The sequence below is a fragment of the Primulina tabacum genome, chromosome 4 (assembly GCF_025594145.1).
Source record: "Primulina tabacum isolate GXHZ01 chromosome 4, ASM2559414v2, whole genome shotgun sequence".
In the NCBI taxonomy this organism is placed as follows: Eukaryota; Viridiplantae; Streptophyta; class Magnoliopsida; order Lamiales; family Gesneriaceae; genus Primulina; species Primulina tabacum.
Genome location: NC_134553.1, coordinates 5,506,610 through 5,528,886, shown reverse-complemented (window position 1 = coordinate 5,528,886; position 22,277 = coordinate 5,506,610). Strand labels below are relative to the sequence as shown.

Below are 22,277 nucleotides of genomic sequence, written 5' to 3'. Positions count from 1 at the left end.
AACAAATGCCCATAAAATGGGAAAAATAAAAAAAAAATTCATTCAAACATGATTCAAGCGACAAAAACCAAAAGCAAAATAACAAAGCAAATTATTTTACAAATTAAACAAAAATCAAAATGTAATATGCAAACAAGTTTTCTTATTTTTTCATTGATCATTGTCATATTTCTTCCCACTTCAATATATTTTACAATTTTTTTCGATTGATTTATAAAAAACCAGCAACATAAATGTGTTTGATAAAAGAAGATATTATAGGTAGACATTAAAAATGGAGGGAAAGGGAAAAAAATAATAAAGAAGGAGTTCTCTTGGGTTTACACAAATAAAGAAGGGTATTATAGTATTTTTATAAGTATTAGGGAGTGCAAAAGAATAAATCAATCATGTCAGGGAGTTGGAACACAAGTTTCCTGACACAGGGACTGATCACAAAGTTATAAAGACTGTTGGGGATTTAAAGTCAATTTACTGTTGCTATAATCGAATTTCGTCTCAAATTTAAAATTTTTAATTAGTAAATCCTTTCGGAGGCATATAATTTGTGAATGGAAAAACAAGTTGTATACACTTGATTATGCAAAAGAAACATTCCCTCCACTTGAAATGGAACCTGTAGTACTACTAGTCCTCTCCAGTGAATCCAATTTCGCGAAAACCCCAACTAAGGGCGCTGAGTTGTAAGTACACGCCTCTGTCTGCATGAAGTTCCCTCTTCTATCCCTATACTCATCCTCGCTATCGGGTCCACCCACAAGCGCTCCAACAAGCACGTTCGGGTTCGGATCCTGTCGCCCATACCAGTTGTCATACCCCTGCTTACACCCCAAGAACCCACCAGTTTTACCCTTCTGTAACTCCATGGAAGCTCCCCGGTGGTGGACCCTCTTGGGGTACGCGTATCCAGTAGCCAACCAAGTAGCTTAACCCCATGGGATTGGATCCCAAGATGTATCCCGCTTGCGATCTCACGAAGGATAGGATTTTGTCGGGGGAAAACGATCCGGTGGGGCAGTTTAGGGTCTGGTTGGTGGATTGGAGATGGTGGGAGACGATGGTTAGGGAGAGTAACGCGGTGGAGACGTACTGCATATTGTTCCATTGGCGGGTGTACATGAGCCCTCCGGGGGTGCGTCGCACGTTGGTGGCGTTGTTTGCGTTCAGACAGGCACATAGGTAATGTTCCGATTTTGAAGTGTACTGCTTGAGGATTTGCTTCTGGTCTTCACTTTTGTCTTCTGTTGGTATCTGCAGTAGTCAGTACAATGCAATGATTCCATGTATTTTGGGTAAACTTAAAATTCAACCTCACATGTTTGTATAATTTTTTATGGTAATTAAAATAAATTTCATGTTTATCTTATAATGAAAAGATTTAAAATTCATTTCACGTAACTAAATTTTAATGTTTCAGCAAAGACGGATTTCATTTATTACAAAGAATGGGACCTATTTGATATATCTTAAACAGAGAATTTATATGAATCAGAAATATAGAAGGGGTATAAAAGGGAAAAGGTACAGTGGTATTTAGATTTAGAATGGATGAGGGATGGTGACGGGCTGAGCTCAAAAGGTTGTCGAAGAACCGTTACCAAATTTATTGAGAGGTTGGGTATATTGGGGTACCAAGTGGCCCCATATAATTGATCATGACTTGAGGATCTATTTGTTGGAACATTTTATTATATTTTTAAAATATGAACATTAAAAGTTAGATAGTAGGTCTCTTGTGAAACGGTCTCATGAATCTTTATCTTTAAGACATTCTCGTGAATTTTTATCTGTGAGACGGGTCAATCCTACCGATATTCACAATAAAAAGTAATACATTTGCATGGATGACCCAAATAAGATATTCGTCTCACAAAATACGATCCGTGAGGTCGTTTCACACAAGTTTTTGCCAAAACTAGAACGTGGAACCAATGAAAATGAAGTTCGATCATCAATCATCATATAAAGTTGAGAAAGGTAAAATTTTAACAGTTGAAACATATATGTTGTCGTTGATTACTCACAGTTCGTTTAATGAAACAGGATTTCAAATCTAAGATTCAATTGTAACAATCCAAGCTTAAAAAAAGTAAATTGTCTCGAAAAACTAGGTTGGCATAGCTATTTCCCACCATATTAGGCTCATACTAGCAAAAAATTCCTTTCATATATATAAGGGTAAGGGCCTAAGGGGTGGGGAAATGAGATTAAAAACAATTGAAAATGATGATACATACCATGGAAGCAAGAATTTGGAGGCCAGCATATTTAACATCCCAGCTGAATTCAGTCAAGGCCCAAGTGATCCCACCGAGAGAGTAGGCGTTTTGAATACCAAAGTTGAAATAGTAGTTCTTATTATTGTCGGTAGCTCTGTATAGCCAGAATGCCGCCCACAGCAATTCATCCATGTATCCACTCACCGACGCATAGTAACCCTTTGCTCCTTGTATACTCTTGTCATAATTCCCTCGATATTTCTCACTAAACTCAAACAGCTGCGAAACATTTTTTATCAAAATTTAAATTAATTTTTCACAACAACTTGATTTCATTGGTTATAAATTCTATGTAGGATGGAAAGAGAACTAAGAAGAGAGACATGGGATTAATTCTTGTTTTATGGAAGTGAATATAATGAGATCTCAGCTGTGCACATCAATTATTAGTTTTTTAATTTTCTTTACATGATAAACAAATATTTTGTGTGTAAAATATGTGCTAAAATAATTTATTTCGAGACAACAGTCGCTTGTTTTTTGTCTGATTGAGTTTGATGGAACTGCTGATGTTCCTAATAATTAATTTAGAATGTAATATTAGTAATTAATATGTAGCAAGATTACGACCAAATCTAGTTCCATCTATCTAACAACCTCATTAACTAACTTAATTTAACTTACCTGTTGTGCATGTTCCAAGAGAAGGTGGGAGTAATGTGGGTTCGTTCTCCTAAACACGATGGACGCTGCCGCCATGGCCGCTGCAGTTTCTGCCGCCACATCGGAGCCGGGATTTTCCTCATCCACCTTGAAAGCTCGCCGCGAGGTTGTCATGTCCTCCGGCCGCTGCCAGCACAGGTGGTCGGTGTCACCATCACCGACCTGAAAACATATCATGTTTTCTAAAATGGTTTTATATTTGTATTCCAATAATATTACATTTGCTGACACACAGTAAAACACAGATTTAGCGGCTGGTGGATTGCTTTCACAGAGCTCGAGGTAAAAATTGGGCACTTGATTAGTGGATTTACGTTAGACTTCCGAATTTGTGTCTGAGATTCGAAGGCAAAAGAGAGTTGCTTTAGAGTAAAAGAAACAAGATTCGGAAATTGTGGACCCAACCCGCACAAAATCTAGGCAGATTGCAAGTGGCCGATGAGTTCTATTTCGCAGCGTGATTGGGGGATTTGGCATAAATGTTTGATTTAGTCTTGATTCTTGAATCGATCGAAATCCCATTTCGGAAAGACAAAACAAAATAATTTGACAAACATGAGACCAAAATGAATTCATCAAATATATCGAATAGAATTTATGAATCTATAAACTAGTTATATACCTGTGCCCACAAGACATGAGGATGAGTGTGTGCCTTTATGAAATAATCAGTTCCCCACTTGATAGCTTCCAATGCATGTCGGAGTTCACCGGCCGCCGCGATTTCTTCCCGGAATTCGATCACTCCCCACGACAGCAACGTCACGGTAAAAGCCATAGGCAAACCAAACTTTACATTGTCGCCTGCATCGTAGTAGCCTCCCACCAAATCCACCTGTTCCAACATATATATCACAAGTGTGATCAACAGAAAGTAGTCCGCCTAGAGACCACATTGGCCTTGTAAACTTGTAAAAATCTAAAGTAATCAATAGACGCATACCCCTTGTTCAAGTCCGTCGGTGACGCCGGAATGCTGGCGCCACAGCACCCTCTGGTTGTATGGGAGGCGTCCGGAGCGCTGGGCCTCGAAGTAGAGGAGGCTCTTGGACAGAGCTTCTCCATAGACGAAGGATTGAGAGATGGGAAGCGCGGGGAGAAGGGAAAGCATGAGAAGAAAGAAATGGTTAAGGCCGCTTTTGGGGAATTTGCATTGGGTCTTCTTTCCCATTGATTTTGTAATATTTTCTGCAACCAACATCTCTTTGTTTCTCATCTTTACTCCCCTGTGTGTGCGTGTCCCCTCTCTTTATATAGCATGGCAAGCCATGTGACCGTTTTTCATGAGAAATTTGTTGCGTAATGAGCACTTCTTTTGGATTAAATTAAGAAAGATTTTTTCAATGTTGAATAATAAAAAAAAATTAAGCATGATTTTGTAATTCGATGGGATAATATCTTATTGTTAATATTATAAATTCGATTATTTTTTGATAAATTAATAAATACTAACTCTCTAAAAATTAGTACATAAATTAATGACAACTAACTTTTACAAAATTAGTAGATTTTCGAGTTCACTCCGAAAATATTTGATACGTATTCGAGTTATTGAATTTGAGCCGAACTCGAACATATTCGAACTTTTCGAGCCGAACTCGAGACTAAATTATTTTGTTTGATAGCTCGCGAACTTGATAGTTTATTAATATAATATAATTAAATATTAAATAAATAAATTTCGAGATCTTTCGAGTAATTATTTTCAAGCAATAATTCGAATAATTCGCGAACATGTTCGAATATTTCGAGTCGAACTCGAACTCTGGCTTTAATTTTAACCGAATTCAAGTCAAAAGTTTTTAAAATCTTCGAATCGAACTCGAATAGATCTAATTCGAGCTTAATTCAAACCTTTAAATTTTCATTATATTCGACTTTAAGTAAAGTAAATGGCAGCAATCAGGTTTGTGTTATCCAATATATGGCAAAAACTTGTGTGAGACGGTTTCACGGATCGTGTTTTATAAGACGGATCTCTTATTTGGGTTATCAATGAAAAATATTACTTTTTATTGTGAATATCAGTAGAGTTTACTCGTCTCACAGATAAAAATTCGTAAGATCGTCTCATAAAAGACTCTACTCCCAATATATTGAAAACAATCATAACGATTAACGTGCACATAATAATTAATAAATATCAACACTCACTTGTCGCGGATGTCACAATCATTAGCTATTTATATCTCAAAATAAATTATGTGGGTTGTGATTTTAATTATCTATTAATATACTTCTTGAATAAATTCTAGGTAGCTGCTAATTCTACAAGTGGGAACTTTTTCATTTATGCTAACAATATTTGACCGGTTGATTTAATTTTAAGGTTGATAATTTGTTTTGTTAATTAATATTAATTCAATAGTTTGGTTGCTTTTTGCAAAGCTGATTTAACTTTTAGAAATCAACATGTTTTTTAAAAAAATTCTATACTATTCTACTTTGACATCAACTAAATATTACCATTTTCAATATCTTTATTGTATTGTTGTGGCTAACTTATTAGATAATTTATATATATTCAATATATACATAAATAATCTCAGCTTCTTAAAAATATGGGCGGATTCAATGTAGTGAAAATTCGATTTAATTGAATTTTATCGATAAAAAAACTACCTTACCAGTTACCAAATAATGAACTAGCTAGGCTTTCAGGCCACTCCACGACTCATGAAACAAACAACGAGAGGAGAATGACAAAGGCCAAATTATAAAACGGACAAAGGACTCATTCTCATCCAGTGTACGTATGTATTTAGAAAATGCATTTGCTTTAATGATACAATCTAGGAGGATCAGAAACTTTACTAGAGCAGTGTTATAACATCATACAATCACTTGAAAATATAGTGTTTTTAAAGGGTATGATGTTTACTCAAACTATCAGCTATTCAACAAGTCATAGAAGTTGATTTGTTACTTGTTGATTCAAGCAAACAGCAGCTTCATCCCTCGACCAAGATCCTAAATTAGAATCATGCAGGAACCTCATACGGGTAAATTTCATCTTACAAAAAAGGGATTCAACTGTTGAGATTTGCAAAAAATAGGGAAAGTTTGCAGCCAATTTACATAATGGAAACCCGATTCATGGAAACTTATTTTTCGAAATAGATTCTACAAACAGGGGGCATCAACAGAACATGCTTATAAACGAGTCCTCGTTAGGAACCTTTTCAAACCGTGTAGCCACCTCAAGAAATCAGAGACACGTAAATTCAGATTTTTCCATCACATTGTGGGAAGAAAGAGCAGGCGACTGACATGATGAAACAAATCAAAAGCTAAAAAGAAAAAGAACGCCATGCTTGCTGATACAAGCTTATGGGGTACATCATCAAGTTGACAGAAGTCCGACACATCAAGTTGGGTTAATAAAATAGTGAAAGGAATTTCTAGTTATGAGTCAAAGAAGATAGAGTAATAAGAGTGATTTATATTACAACTCCACGCCCTTTTAATTCTCTTGTACTTGCTAAGCAGGCGTGCCTCCAGTTTGGTGCAGCATTGCGTCTATTTCATCTCCTTCCTCCATTTCCAGCTGCAAAGAAAACTTACTTTGAGTTCAACTGGCAATTGTGTGAGAGCATGTGAGATACAGAGAGAGGGGGTGCATTACCTCATCTGGAGTCTGCTCCCCTCGCAGGCGACGGCCATCAAACAGAAAGGCAATAGAGTTGAAATCCACTGATTGCCGTTCACAATAAGCATTCATGAGTTTCTTCAGTTGGGTGCTTCTCTTAATCCTGAAAATTACCTCATTTCCATCCTGGAAAAAGACCGCATGTTAAATTTTGTGTGTTTAAAAACCTTCCAGGTAATAATCTACCTACAAAATTACCAATTGATTGTTAAGTAGTTATTTCACAAACATAGCATGAGTTTGAAAGAATTAATCAGGTCTGCATTATAGCGAGAGACCCTGAAGATGTTTGCCTCAACTAAAGCAGAACTGTATTGAGAAAGCACAAGGATTTCTCAGTTTGTGGTCAGGAATTGGAGAGAAGAAGATGAGTCAGCATTTGAAACAACATACTCCCACATTTCCACGGGAACCATAAAGTCATGTTTACCAAATTCACGTTAATAAAAAATGTCTAGAGTAGTGAACCTGCTCCTACTCAACAACCCAAGCAACATGCAGCTAAGTACGTTAATATAAAAAATAATAACAACAATATGAGAAAAAACACAGAATATACCGCTTCCTCTAAGTTCTATAATACTAGAAGACCGCAAAATAAACGAAAAGATTATGCCACAGGTCCTTCAATAAAAGCAGCATCATTCAAAGAAACAAGATACAAAAATTAAAAAAAATGAAACAAAATATTGTCCCACAATCTCCTTGGATTTATCAACGTAATGAACTTGTTAATCAAAAACCCTGAAACCCAAAATAATGCAGATAGCATTAGTCAGTTGAATTTCAAGCCATACACGGATTCATTACTCGGAAAGCATGTGCACGAAGCATGGACAAAATGCCGAGGCAAACCTCTGGTTTAAAGTAAACACACTAGGACTGGCGCATGTGCTTTAAAAAAGATCATGAGTGCCATGGCACTGAACCAATCAAAAACTCGTCGATTTACTGAAGGGAACTAGACAATAACAACTGAAGCCTTGTGGCACCAAGTAACGAGTTACTGACTTATATGCGACATTTTCCTCTGTGAGCCTCACCTTGATAGAGAACCATGCATCACCCTGCGCCTACTACTCAGAATCAACCCACCCACGTGCCTTCTTGTGCACTTGATAACTATACAGATCATCAACATAAAATTAAACCACACCCCACAGCGGGATTCCTCGATCGGAGAAATTTCGAAACAAATTTTCCAGTTATAATAATAAACCATCAACCACCACCATATGATAGAGTGATTAACAAAAATACCTTCAACACGGGTACAGTTAAACGCAAAAATAACATTCCAATCAACCAAACCAGATGTAGGGACTAAGGAAGGCAAGCTCGAAATCTAAATATGTAACCTTCAATAGGAAAATTGAACGAAAGAGCTAAAAAAACAAAAACACAGAGTTACACCAGAAACGAAACAATCAGCAGCCATCATCCCACAAACACATCAACGAATGTAAACAAGTAGATAGTGACAAGCTAAACACATTCAACAACAAAATATCGGAATTGCAGAGCAGAGTGAGACCTGGCCTTTCACTTTGAGACTTATGTGACCACCGCCCGATGGATCGGTGGGCTTGGTGTCTCCTTGATCCACGCCAGACATGTTCGATTCAGCCGCCTGTCAATCTTCCCAAACCCTCGCTTCGCCTCGCACGCCAAGTCAAATAGTATGCTCGAGTGGTTCGCCTTTGGTTCTCTGTTTTGTCTTTTTTACTTTTGAAGGGTTTTTTTTTCCAATTTCTTTTTATGTAATTAAATATACGAAATATGAATAAATATATTGGGTTTGACACTTTGACTACTTAGATTAGTTATAAATTTTTAAGTTTTTTCATAAAATATTATTGTTTTTCCTCGTATAAATATAATAATATTGATAAAATAATAACAACAAATAAATTAATAATAGTAATAAAGATAAAATTTTAAATTTAATTATAATTGTAAATAATACCATTATAAAAAAAATAGGGGTGAACGAAATTTGAGTTAAATGAAAATGACATATAAAATAGATCGATTCAAAATTATTATAAAAAATCCGAATTAATAATTAAACCGACTGTTTTGATTTTGCTTATTAAAATAAATTTGAGATATTTTGTATACCAGCCAACCACAGCCACCCTTTCGACCTATCCGATTTTTATATCTAGGTTGTGTTTGAATCGAATGATTTGAAATTCATGGATTTAAATATTTTTAAATTTTTCCAACAGTTTATATAAAAATAAATAAAATTCATCAACTTATTTATTTATACTATAATTATATTAAGCAAAATAAATTTCAAAATTTTAAAATATTGAAATAATTTGAAATCCATTAAAATTAGTATTAACTATTGATTAAGTTTACATCATTTAATTATTTAACAATAAAAAAAATTTAAAATCAGAAATTTCAAATAAGTCGGTCAAATTTGGATTGCAACATAAAATTGTGGAGTAGCTTGCGAAACTGTCTCACGAATCTTTATCTGTGAAACGGGTCAACCCTACCGATATTCACAATAAAAAGTAATACTCTTAACATAAAAAATAATATTTTTTCATGGATGACTCAAATAAGAGATTCGACTCACAAAATACGACCCGTGAGATCGTCTCACATCATTTTTTTTTTTTTTGGCTAAAATTGTTCTTCATGATCCGTGAACTAGAGATAAATATAGTATGGGCTGGAAAAGGGTACAAGCCCGACAAATGTATTTGCGTCTCAGTTCAACGATCGGGCCTTACAAGTTTCTATAATCCATGGATACTCGCCATGTAATTCGAAAATTTTCCCATTGTAGCATCTCCCCGTTTAATGATTGATCTGAATACATCATATTTTGTAGGTTTTTATTTGTAATACGGATTAATCTTGTTTATATTTATAAAAAAAATAATAATTTTTGCATAAAAATTAATATTTTTACATTGTTTATCCAAATAAAATATATGTCTCAAAAAATTAACTTGTGAAACCATCTCACAAGAGTTTTTGTGTCTTAATTTTATCTGATACTTTGAAATGTATTTTTATTTTAAAAAATTCAAGATTTTTTGTTGAAATAATTAAATTATAGAAAAACATAAATTTTATGGCAAACTTTTGAATACTAAATATGAATTTATGCAATATAGTGACTAATATATGACCCCAAAAAAAGTTTTATGTGCTACACTCGAAGTATTTCTCTAATAAATATGATTAAATTTTAGTCATTTGATTTTCAACACAAGACGTCGACTTTCATTAAAAATCGAGAACCCAGGTAGTCTAATTATGTTTTATATAGACAGGCTGTGTTTGCTATTAAATTTTGTCAATCTCATGTTTACTTTTTTTTAAGACCCGCATGTAGTGGTAAAACTCATTCTTGTTTACTTAAATATGAATTAATAATAATTTACATTTTTCAATAAAAATAAAAATCTCAATTTTATATATACAAACTAGTAATAAGATTATTTATTTAAAAAAAATTTTAACTCGTCACTTCATCGTAATTTCAATTATATAATCGATCAATCGAAATAAGCATATTATTACTTATCCATCATTATACCATATATTATAAAATTACTTTAATAGTATCAATCACGTCTCATTAAGTAAATGTGCCAAGAGAGAATTAATCCCCAGATTAAATACTCAAACACACAAACTCGTATGAGACAGTTTCACAAGATCAATTTTGTGAGACATATATTTTATTTGAGTTACTCAGTAAAAAAATATTATTTTTTATAAAAAAAATATATATTTTATTTTTATTGTCAATACTAGTAAAATTGACTCAATTCATAAATAAAGCCAATTACTTATTACCAACATAGGGTTCGAGGGCAAAATTTATGAAAATTTATAGTATGGGTCAACATTGTCTCAGCCAATACCGACTATTTATGATCCAAAATTAAATGACATAATCAATATTTTCTTTTTTAAGATTAAAGGAGTCAAAAATTTGACCCGTCAATGGTCAAATTTGCTTTCTATTGTGTCTTTTTTCGTTATTTATTATATATATATATTTTCATACTGAAAAAATAAAATTTAATAATTTTGATAGACATGGTACAAGCATTGGCCATAAAATGATAAAGACAAATATATATGCAGATAAAATTCAGATTTTAAAATTTTATGATACATTTGTATTTTGTTTTTAAAATTTTCAGATTATCTAATGAGCAAAAACTTTTGTGAGATGGTCTCATGAGTCGTATTTTTGTGAGACGGATATCTTATTTGGGACATCTATAAAAAAATATACTTTTTTATGCTAAGAGTGTTACCTTTTATTTTGAATATCGGTATCACAAGAGACATTATCTATCTAACGAGCCTTCTCCGAATTCACTCATCGCGTGCATTTATAATAAAGACAATGAGTAAGATTTAACACTAAATATTTCATGTTCGATAGGGCTTTAAGCATATTCAATCTAATCAAATATATAATAATATATATATTATTAATAATTCATATATATATATATATTGAATAACAAATATTTTAGAACTTAACCTTAATTAGTGATATATTAAGTTTGAAATAATATAAATTTATTATGATAATATAAGTTAATAGATTTTAACATGTGAAATTTTTTTCTAAATATTATTACTATAAAATCGAAAAAAAAATACTTCCACGTTTTATTATTTTTAAAAGTTTTTTTATTGTGCAGTGATTAATTAAAAAATTATAGTTTTGTTAAAAATAAAAATTATATTATGAGTCCAACCCGGATTGGACCAAGCGGGTTTTGGGACGGGGTCTACGAGTGAGTTTGGGAGGAACCCGGTTTTGCCAAACTCGTTTCAGAATTGTCCTGTTGTCATCCTTAATTTTGAATTATCCTAAAATTTAATATATATATATTATATTAATTCTTCCATTTTATTAAGATTGAGAGCATGATTGTAACCACCTATGAAGGACACCAATTTTTTCTTCCACTTTTACCTTTATAGGATACTAATATTACACTTTTGTTTTTTGTTTGTTTGTTTTTTTTTGTAAATTTAAATACACACTTTTATTTTTATTTTTTAATTTAAAAAAATTCAAATATCAATTCAGTCCTTCCATAATTTGTCAAATTTCACTTTAGTCCATCGATAATGATAAAAAATATTGTAAACACATGCATCGCGTGTGCTGAATAACTAGTATTAAAAATGGTGTACGATATCAATTAACATTTATAGATTATTATTGTTTAAAAAGTAGGAGCTAATAATTTAATATAATAGTACGAATGCACCCCGTAAGTTTGATGACATTTATCTCCGTAACAATAAAATTTAATGTGTGCGTTGTGTGATTCAAGTTGTCTGGCGCCAATTCATCCATTAAATCATCCTTATTTTTCTAATAAAAAAAAATTGTTGGTAGCTGAATTGCTCATAAATATATTTTTGTGTGTATATATATATATACTTACTTAAAGATTCTAAGGAAAAATGAGTTGAAAAAAATTATTCGTAATTATTTATACATATATTATTCTTAAAATATGTTATGTAATTAATTAGGACTGAAAAAAATATATCAAAATTTCGACATATCGACGATATCGTATCAGAAATATCGAAATTTTCAGTAGCGATATGATATTGATATCGAAATATTATGTATGGTAACGATATTAAATTTAAAAATTTTGTTATAGATACCGAAATAATATATATATATTTTAAATAACAGAGCTAAAATTTTAAAATATATATACCTAAATTTTCGAACGACATCCGTAATAATATTTTTAATACCGTAATCTTATTATATATGGTATGCATTTTTTCGAAGATTGATGTTAAATTGTTCGTAAATATTAAATTATATTCACTATTTTAAAGGTGGTATGTTATTATTTATAATTTGTTAATTAAAAAAATCACACCTCCCATCACCATGCCCGATGTCTTCGAACTCTAATTATTTTAGTCAGAATAAAAATATATATATAGGTAAAAACTTGCGTAAGACAGTCTTACGAGTCGTATTTTGTGAGACGGGTCTCTTATTTGGATCATCCATGAAAAAATATTATTTTTTATTGTGAATATCAGTAGTGTTGACCCGTCTTGCAGATAAAAATTCATGAGACCATCTTACAATAGACATATTCATATACATATGCTAGAAGCCTACCATTATCAAATCATCGACAATATTATTTCCACATTTGGAAAAACTAAAAGTAAGTTGGATATAAATATAATATAGAAAAATTAAAAATGTTTATTAAATTATTATTAAATATAAAATGGACATGCAATAACTCTATCACGCTCGATCAACGTCCGACCCAATAATTGGGTATACAAAAGGACATTACTCATAACCATACCATTCATTTCTCTTTTTTTTTTTCTCATATTTAAGATTTTTCCAACAGTCATAAGTTTGACTACAAATTCAAATGTAAATAGATAGAAATTATAATAAAACATAATTCCAGAACTGTCATTTCACATGTTTAACTGTAGTGTATATTTAATTTTATAGAGTATACTTGAATTTTAATATTTTATAGTTTTAATAAATAATCATATTTAACTTTGTTGAATATCGTAAATATATTGGAATCTTCACGACAAGATATAATATTCAAACATAATCGTCATCCAAACGATATGTATATGGCGACGAGTAAATGTGCGTTACACAATATGATATATCATACATAAATATTATGTTATACATGCAACGCTTGTGTTCACCGCTAATTTTAATTACTATGGTATATCTTAAAATAAAAATTATTTTAAATAAAAATATTATCGTGACGTGAAGATGTATATAGAAAGTGAAGATAAATTTTATGAGTTTTTTTCTGAATTAAAATATATGAAATATTATATGTGAGGGTAATTTAGTCTTTCAAATTAGGTGTAAAAGATGGAGAGGGCGTTTCCCTCTCCCTTTCCCACAAATTAATAACAGGAATTAGGATCTATCCATTTTCAAAGTCAAAAATTTGTAATTATGCTTTCCTAGCCGTTCCTTTCCCCTTCTCAGTATTTTGTATTTGGGATTTGCGCCATGCGGAGAGGCAGAGCAGCGGCGGGAGACGGCCAAGCTGACGGATCTGGAGGTCCCAAGGAGATCACATTCCGAGGAGTTAGAAAGAGGCCGTGCGGAAGGTTTGCCGCTGAGATTAGAGATCCTTGGAAGAAGACACGTGTCTGGCTTGGTACGTTTGACTCTGCCGAGGAAGCCGCTCGCGCTTTCGACGCCGCTGCGCGCTCTCTCCGCGGGACAAAGGCTAAAACAAACTTTGCATTGACTCGTGACGGCGACGCCTTTCCTGATTTCGGCCCTCGAACTCCTAATTTACTTCAAATTAATGATGGCCCCAACGTTCCGTTTGTGGGTTCCCCGTTTTATCCCCAGGATCCGGGAATATTTACGCAGCTGAGGCCCACGTCCAGCTGCACGAGCAACACCGTCGAGTCGTGCAGCGGGCCTAGGCAGCTGCCACCGCGGCGTACTCGCTTAGTGCAGAAGATGAGACATCCGTTCTCGCGGCCCGTAGTTCCTAATGACTGTCGCAGTGATTGCGGTTCGTCATCTTCGGTGGTTGATGATACTGAATGTGACATTTCTTCCTCTTTTTGTAAAAAGCCCCTGCCTTTTGACCTCAACATGCCGCCACCAGAGGACACCTCCTCCGCCGAATTGAATGAGCTCACTTGCACTGACCTCCGACTCTGAGAAGTTTCCGGCGACTAGGATCGTTTCTTATGGAATCTATTTGGTTTCCTCGAGGTTTTTTCCCTTAATTAATTACTTGGCGGAAAAAGATAAGAAGAAAGAAAGATTAAGATTAGATGATAGACCCTTCTCCTTGGCTGATGGCGAGGACTGAGATGTTACGTTAACTGAGAGAATTCTTAAGGTGTCGGCGTCTACGGGTTTCTGTTGTTTGAAGAGATTTACTTGGTTGGATTCAAAATCTTTACTGATATGGATAACAGAAGATATTATGATGTTATTTCGTGTGCTTCTCTGGTGTTATTGACTTTTTTGTTTTGCTGTTCTATGGAATGTATACAAACAGAACCCTCTTCTCGTCAAAGTCTACTTTTGTGGCACTTGACTTGGGTGGAAATCAATTCGGATATGCTATCTAGCGTCTCTTCCTTGGTTTTGAATAATCTTGCTTTGCCTTAAACTGTTTTCCAGTTTCTAATTTAAAAATCTAAGCTTTATATATGTATATAAATTTTGCGGCACTAGAGATATTTTTGTATGGTTTGTCATTGTTAGTTTTAAACAATTAATCTCATCATATATATCTGCCTTCCGATACTGTGGGATGATGTCTTAAATTTCACGGAGATCGTTGTATTTGTTCAAAGACTTGCATTATAGAAAGGTGTGGGACCTCGTAAAATTTTTATGCTGTCTTTTGTTAGGTTTCAAGTGCAAAATTGCTTCAAGAATTCCGTATGTATTTGGCTAGCAAATAATTTCTTTTCCTAGTATAGCATTGCGCTTGCTCGAGTGATTCTCACTTTGCTTTTTAATTCTACACTCTGTGATTATTATGGATGGCATTTGTAGTTTGTTTTAAATGTTTTATGTCACTTTTTATGTAGTCTACAGCTAGTTTTATTGTATATTGTCATAAATAAGCCGTAACGAATCGCACCCTCACTTGAGATCCCCCCGATTCCTGAAGACCTGAACTACTGGTTGATCACTTTAGTAAGATATTTTAAGTGATTTGTTTGTAATAACTTGTTTGTGATAGATGTTTTCTGTACTCCAACAAAAATGAAATGAGTTGTAATCGAAATACATTTACTGTTAGTTTCATGTTGTAAATTGTTGACTGTCTTCTCATGTTTTTAATTAGAAAATTGAGTGCCAATTTTTTTAGTCATTGAACATGTTTTATGTACCTATGCATGAAATCATGCAATTTCGCAATCTATGGTTAGTTGCTGTATCACCTGGTGATTAATTCTCCCGGACGAGATTTATAAAAATGCACATTGGAATGGGGAAATACTTGTACGGTTGCATTTTGCTACTTCTACCTATTTGTGTTTGGTTGTGTCGCTTCGTTGTTTCCCCTTGCTAACTTTGTGTGGTACAGACTCCGACTCCCATCTTTCTTTCTTGGCGGCTTGTTCATGAAGCTGCTGCAGGTTTGTTTTACCATTCACTGGATTTTGGGCCTTCTGTCTCTTTTCTGTGATGGGTTTTCCTTTCCTTCATTTTCTTGCTCAGAATTATATTCTCATCTCTTCAAAACTTGGGTAAGTCATCGCAAGATAGCGAAATATTACCTCCGAAAAACGATTCATTCGAGGTAATGATCCAATCCCTTGAGTATTAGTGCTTAGCATGAATGCGTTTCGTCCGTGTATCTGATGCAGTTCTTCTCAATCTCCAAACGCTAGATCGGATTTTGTCCCAAGTTGATTTGCTGTTGTTTGCAGTACATGGAGGATCCTCTTGAAATATTTTAGCGAGTGACAGCGGAGTTTTAATGATACCATGATAAAATTCAGACGAATTTTGGTGTGAAAGAATCAGTGATTTAGGTTTCATTTTCAATATTTGTCAATAAACCTAAATCAATCATTCGAAGCTATTCAAATGGCAGCTTCTTGATTTGATCATAAATGATTAATTACATTCCAAATAATTATAAATTTGAAAGTGACTTTTGTTAAATTTATTTAAGTCTTTCATATCGGTAATTTACTCATATTTAATTACTCTGCTTATTTTAATTTGTTTTAAAAAAATTATACACAACTTAAATGCTAATCCAATTTAAATAAAATATAATTTAAAAAGAAATTGATATTTACACTCTATTTCTTGTTATTTGTAGTTTATTTGTGAATATATTTGTAGTGCCCAAATTCAGTATACGTATAACCCTTGCATTTATTTAATTATTAAAGCATTTATTTAAGTTTAAATTGAGTTTTAGCCATGCATGATTTATTTAAATGCATTATTTTAAATTAATTATGTTTATGTGATGCACGTTAAAATGTTTTTTTCCTTTTCAAGTTTTATGTTCCAGGCGATGATTCGAGGCAGGATCGAGGAAAAAAAGACCCGGTGACGATTTTGGCGATTTCAAATGTGGTATTTTATTTTAAGTTGAGGATGAGGCATTTTAAAGGATTTACTAAGCTTCAATATTTTTAAAAGTCCTTAATTGTTTATCTAGTGACTTTAGAATTTTAAAATTCGCATTTTGTGAATCCTATTTTGCTAATTAGTAATTTTGTAAAAATTAGTGTGCATTTTACTTCAATTAGGGGAATTGTTAAGTTAGTCTTTGATTAACATTTTATTAGCATTTTGATTAGCAATTTTTAACTAGCCATATTAACTCCTAATTAAGCAATTTTTTCCCTTAATTATACTAAAATACACGACACACACACAAACACATATTTCAGAATTTTACTTTGAGAAAACCTAGGGTTCTAATTTCAGAGTAGCCGCCCCTATCCCCTTCAATTTCCAGCACCTTTTCGTTGGGTTCCTTCAAGGATTTTAACGCCACGTTCGTCCCGGATCAACCTCGCTTCCTTCCCTGCGTCGGTATCGTCGTTTCGATATTTTATCATCAAAAGGCACGTATATTTTGTTATTGCTGCATCGATCTCGTCATATTATGCGTGTGTTGTTATTTAGGTGTAAAAATACATGTGTGATGCGTAGAAGTTTGAGCAATTATGTTTAGAACGCTTTTGAAACCATTTTAGATCTAACCATTTTAGATCTAAATTTCGGTCGTGTTTTTGAGAAAACCTTTCAACACGAAAAGTGTAGAACTTTTCGATACCTTCGATTTGACAGTAAATTCGAAATTTTTGGATGAAAATTGAGTGAGTTATGACGTTTTTCAGAAAATTATGTATTGATGTGTTCTTGAGATTTTATTGTTGCAGGCTTCGTTGAAGATCGACGGGTGATCGTTGCTGCGTCTAGGTATGCTTAGTATGATGTTGGATTGTTATTTGATATGTCGTTTGGTGTCGATAGGCACTTGAATACACTAGAAGTCGTAGGAATCGATTTGGTGTCAATTGCCACGTTTTTGAATTGTATGTGTCGTAGGGTGGACGTCGTTGCTTTGGGTGCTTGTACGAATTTGGTTCGATGTTATGGCGTGCTAGGATGGGTCTCGGGGTGTCGGTTCATGGTCCGTACAATCGAGTCTAGAACGATAAGCATCGCGTATATTGAAATTTTCGTGAGTCTGCTCTTCCCGTAGGTACACGGACCAGGGAACGGGGTCCGTCTCTTTGTTTCTTCTTGACTATCCTTTTTTTCGAGCTGACACGGACCCCCACACGGACCAGAGCACGGGGTCCGTGCATTTGTTTTCTTCTCGGGGTCGAGTTTGCGTACACACACGGACCCCCGCACAGACGAGGGCACGGGGTCCGTGCCTTCCCTTTTCTTCACGACACATTTCACCGCACGGACAAGGACCCGGAGCCGGACCTGGGCACGGGGATCCGTGTGTTTGTTATTTTGGGAAAAAATTATAGTATGCTTTGAGGTTTGATGTCATGGTTTAGTGCAATGATTTACAAGGTCGAGTCATGGGAATTTTAGAACGTCCTAAGGAATTGAATGAACTCGTAGGTAAACATGATATTTATGTCTAAGTTATGCAAGTTAAGCATTTCAATTCATGTTAGTATGTGCAGCAACGGCCCCAATCGAAGTCCAACGAATCACTCAACTCCAAGTAAGTATGTTCGACGTGCAAAAGAAAATATTTCAAGTTTTTGAGGTATGCTAAATGTCTTGTGACCAAATTATGAATGAGTTTGGAAGTCGGTGAACGTGGCCGAGGACCTCTCCACCCCGTTAAAGCATGAACGGGGACCAACCCACCCGTTAAAGTATGAACGGGGATCTCATGTATGTGGCAGTGGGTTCACCCCTGTCATCCCAGTATGTGGTTTAGTCTGATCAGGCGAATTATGTTATGGGTCACTTGCTTTGAAACATATCTCTACGCAAAATATTGAAGTTCATGTGTGTTTATGTATGTACAAGTATGCAAGAATGTTTATGAAAGTTTTTACGTTATGACACGTCTATGATATGTATGAATGTTCAAGTTTACTTCAAGTTCAAGTTTCAAGTAGGTATGTTCTATTTTTAAGCTGCATGTGGTTTTATTATGTATTATTCGTTATTCCCAGTTTATACGTGTTGAGTCTTTAGACTCACTAGACTTGATCGATGCAGGTGATGATGTTTATGAGAAGACATGAGGTGGGGACTAAGGAGCAGGCTTGGACTGAGCGGGAGGCTAAACCCGTGGACCGCCATGTTTTTAAGTCTTTATGAAAATGTTCAAATACTTTTGTCAAACTCTATTTTAGATCTTTGTTGAGACGTACAGTTTATTTTATCGAATTTTGAATGCTCACGTTTTTTTTAAGAAAAATTTTTAATTCTTCCGCAAATTTAGTAGTAAAAAGTAGGTACGTTGCAATATTTGACGCATGTTTTACATATGAAGTGAAGTATAGATAAAACAAAATGAAATGTAAATGTCAACTTTCAATTTTAAAATATGCTTATGCTTTAATTGCGTATCCATCCAAATTAAAATTACCTAGTAATTATATGTAAAATAAGACAAAAACTTGTGCGAGACGGTCTACATGGTCGTATTTTTTAAGATGGATCTCTTATTTGGGTCACCAGTGAAAAAATATTATCTTTTATACAAAAAATATTACTTTTTATTGTGAATATTGGTAGAGTTGACCGGTCTCACCGATAAAAATTCGTGAGACAGTCTCACAAAAAACCTACTCATAAAATAATGTAACTCGAGATTTAAAATCACTTCTTGTTTTATACAATGGGTTGAAGATTTGAATATAACACGCCTGTCTAAATACGAGAGACATTGTCATCAAGTCAAGAGCCTCAGGACACCATGTTCATTTTCAAAATGAAATATCTGAATTCTAGATTTATATATTTAAAAGTCATTCTATATTGAATTTTGCGTTAGATTCGAATTAAATGATTGTTTTTAGTTTTGTTATCAAAATTCATTTTTTTATAATTAAATTCATATGAATATTAAAAACATTTGATCATTTAAGTGTTTTTTTTTTTTGGGAAAAGATGTTGAATAATTGACATAAAAATAATATCTTTGGATTAAAAAAATTATTTTTTTAATAAAAATAACTAAATCAACCATATTCATATTTACAATAAAAAGTAATAATTTTGATATAAAAATCATATTTTTCTATGGATGATCCAAAGAAAATATTTGTCCCACAAAATTGACACGTGAGGCTGTATCACATAAATTTTCATACAAAAAAATAATGTTTTTGAGATTAATAATAATATTAATAAAAATTTTCTCATAAAAAATTGAGACACCATTCCATTTCATACGAACTTTTTTTTGAATTAAACAGATATAAATCACACAATAAAAGTGGTGTATTTGGTACCGTTGTGCTTGGAGCTCCGTCCCACCTGAGTTGTTGATAATAATAATAATAATAAATGGGCCAAATGAAAAAAAACGACTTTAATTTGTCTTGTAGTTGCAGGAAACAAAGAGAAACAGAGCATCTCAAATAATTAACTCGATTAATTAAAATATTTTAAGATTAGGGGAAATGTAATCAAAGATTTCAAATTTCCATTGCACAGAACAGATAGGAAATATCCATTTATAATCTATACCAAACAGTCTTGCTCTAATGGTCAGGGGCGGAGGCATGTACTTGTTTACTCGGGCCCAATTCTTTTTTTTTTTTAAATGTATATATAAATTTTGTATAATTTTGGAATAATACGATATTATCCCGGATAGATCAATTTAAAATATTAAAAAATACTAGAGTTTAAAATTCCAACTATGGTTAGGGATGTGCATTAATTTGATTAAACCTAATCAACTGGGAAATTTTAGTTCGGTTAATTCGGTTTTAGGTTTAATAAATATCGATTAAATCGATTCGTTTTGATTTTGTTTTTTTCTTCTAAAAAATAAGTTCAACTATTTAACTGATATATTTTAAATAATATTAAATATTTATATTTTTATGGATTTAGATACTATTTATAAATTCCAGTATGCGTTATGGGCCTTAGGATCTACATTAGTAAGAGGTACACAGTAATTTTTTTATTTTTTATATGAAAAAATTTTGTTTTATTTTTTTTACTAAAATATCAAAAATTATTACAACACAGTCTTATAATAATTATAATGTTATAAAAGAAGTTTGAAAGAACAAGAAAAAAAAATGTGAAAAAATTATAAGTTATGAAAAGTTTTTAGATATAAAACCATAATATATTTAATCAAATCTACATTATAAGTCGAACATCGATGTTCTATAAATACTTAACGATATATTTTTCAAGAAATAGCCAAAAAAATTTCTGACTATAAAAACGAGTCATAATTGTTGTGAAAAAGTAAAAATTTATGGTAAAAAGTAAAAATCTCAAACTCTCAAAATTTACCAAACAATACACTTTATAATATTTTTCTCTCTACTCAATTGTATCAAATCTTTACAAATAGAGACCTATTTATAGGATTTCTTTGGAAAACAATCCAAAAACAATTTCATCATCACATACATCATCACACACTAATTTTCAATATTCAACACCTAATTTTACCTAATTTTCAACATTATAATTTTCAACACAAATATTTTTCATATTTTCAACAATAATAATTAATCAACAATAAAAAATAATAAAAGACAACTGCAGTGAAGAAGACATACTGATTACGACTTCTTCTTTTCGTGTGCTTGAACATATATGAGCAAAACTCATAAATATAGATTATATTTCGAGGAACCGCATAAAATGAAATCGTTCTAAAAAAATTAAAATTATACCGATAATATAAAAAACTGAAATATACATTTTCTCAGAAGCTGTTGTAGATAAGAACATGTTCATATATAAAGTTTGAGATTTTACCAACAAAGACGAAGTAAAAATTAAGTTATAAAAAAAATTAATAAACTGAATTACTCTCGATAATTATTTTGTGAGTTGAATCAAATATTTAAAATGAGTTAAAATTATATATACTAAGTAAAAAAAATTGAGATCAAGCTGGAGCTGTGGAGTTGGCTGAGTTGGCTCAGTCCCGTGCCAGGATCTCACCCCGACAAGAATGTAATCCACTTTCTCCTTATCCCATTGCACATAGCAATAATAATAATAACTAGTGCGACATACGCGTTGCGTGCTTGTAAAATATTTTTTTATAATTTATTTGATTTATAAAATTAAATTATAATTATAAGAAATAGTGAATAAGTACACAGTAATTTTGATATATAAATTAAAAAATAAATTGAAAAATAAAATAATAAAAAATTAATCTCAGTAAAAATTGAACCTATAACTTAAACTCCCAAGAAACAATGACTATATCCGATGAACTACATATAACTTGTAATAAAATTTTAACATTTTATTAATATATATAATTATTAAAATAGATAATGACACCAAAATTAGTTATTACAAGTGTCTCAACCTTAACAAAATAGTATAGATAACAATAAATAAATAAATAAATAAATAATAATGGTGTAATTCCAAAAACGACGCCGAATGAGTGGGTCCCAATATCCCGTTCCCCGAAACA

General features: G+C 32.7%; 2 protein-coding genes and 1 pseudogene across 2 annotated transcripts; 1 reads left to right on the top strand and 2 right to left on the bottom strand.

Annotated features, from left to right (window-relative positions):
* Positions 1–491: 491 nt before the first annotated feature.
* Positions 492–4,156, bottom strand: LOC142542764 (endoglucanase 11-like; annotated as a pseudogene).
* Positions 4,157–6,155: 1,999 nt separating this feature from the next.
* On the bottom strand, positions 6,156–8,331 carry LOC142542763 (small ubiquitin-related modifier 1-like). Its single transcript, XM_075649584.1, has 3 exons — positions 8,126–8,331; positions 6,568–6,717; positions 6,156–6,489 (listed from the first exon to the last, which is right to left on the bottom strand). The coding sequence occupies exons 1-3, from the start codon at positions 8,204–8,206 to the stop codon at positions 6,424–6,426; spliced, it is 297 nt and encodes a 98-aa protein (XP_075505699.1). The 5' UTR covers positions 8,207–8,331; the 3' UTR covers positions 6,156–6,423.
* A 5,207-nt stretch (positions 8,332–13,538) lies between these two features.
* Positions 13,539–14,788, top strand: LOC142542762 (ethylene-responsive transcription factor 3-like). The gene has a single exon (XM_075649583.1). It carries the CDS (start codon positions 13,652–13,654, stop codon positions 14,321–14,323), a length of 672 nt encoding a protein of 223 aa, XP_075505698.1. The 5' UTR covers positions 13,539–13,651; the 3' UTR covers positions 14,324–14,788.
* Positions 14,789–22,277: the final 7,489 nt, after the last annotated feature.

Excerpts from the sequence above, each read along its gene's own strand:
- LOC142542763 (XM_075649584.1), bottom strand. The coding sequence starts at position 8,206 with ATGTCTGGCGTGGATCAAGGAGACACCAAGCCCACCGATCCATCGGGC. Across the intron at positions 6,718-8,125 it reads GTCTCAAAGTGAAAGGCCAG|GATGGAAATGAGGTAATTTT; the intron begins GTCTCACTCTGC and ends GTCTTTTTCCAG. Across the intron at positions 6,490-6,567 it reads GGGAGCAGACTCCAGATGAG|CTGGAAATGGAGGAAGGAGA; the intron begins GTAATGCACCCC and ends TTTTCTTTGCAG.
- LOC142542762 (XM_075649583.1), top strand. The coding sequence starts at position 13,652 with ATGCGGAGAGGCAGAGCAGCGGCGGGAGACGGCCAAGCTGACGGATCT.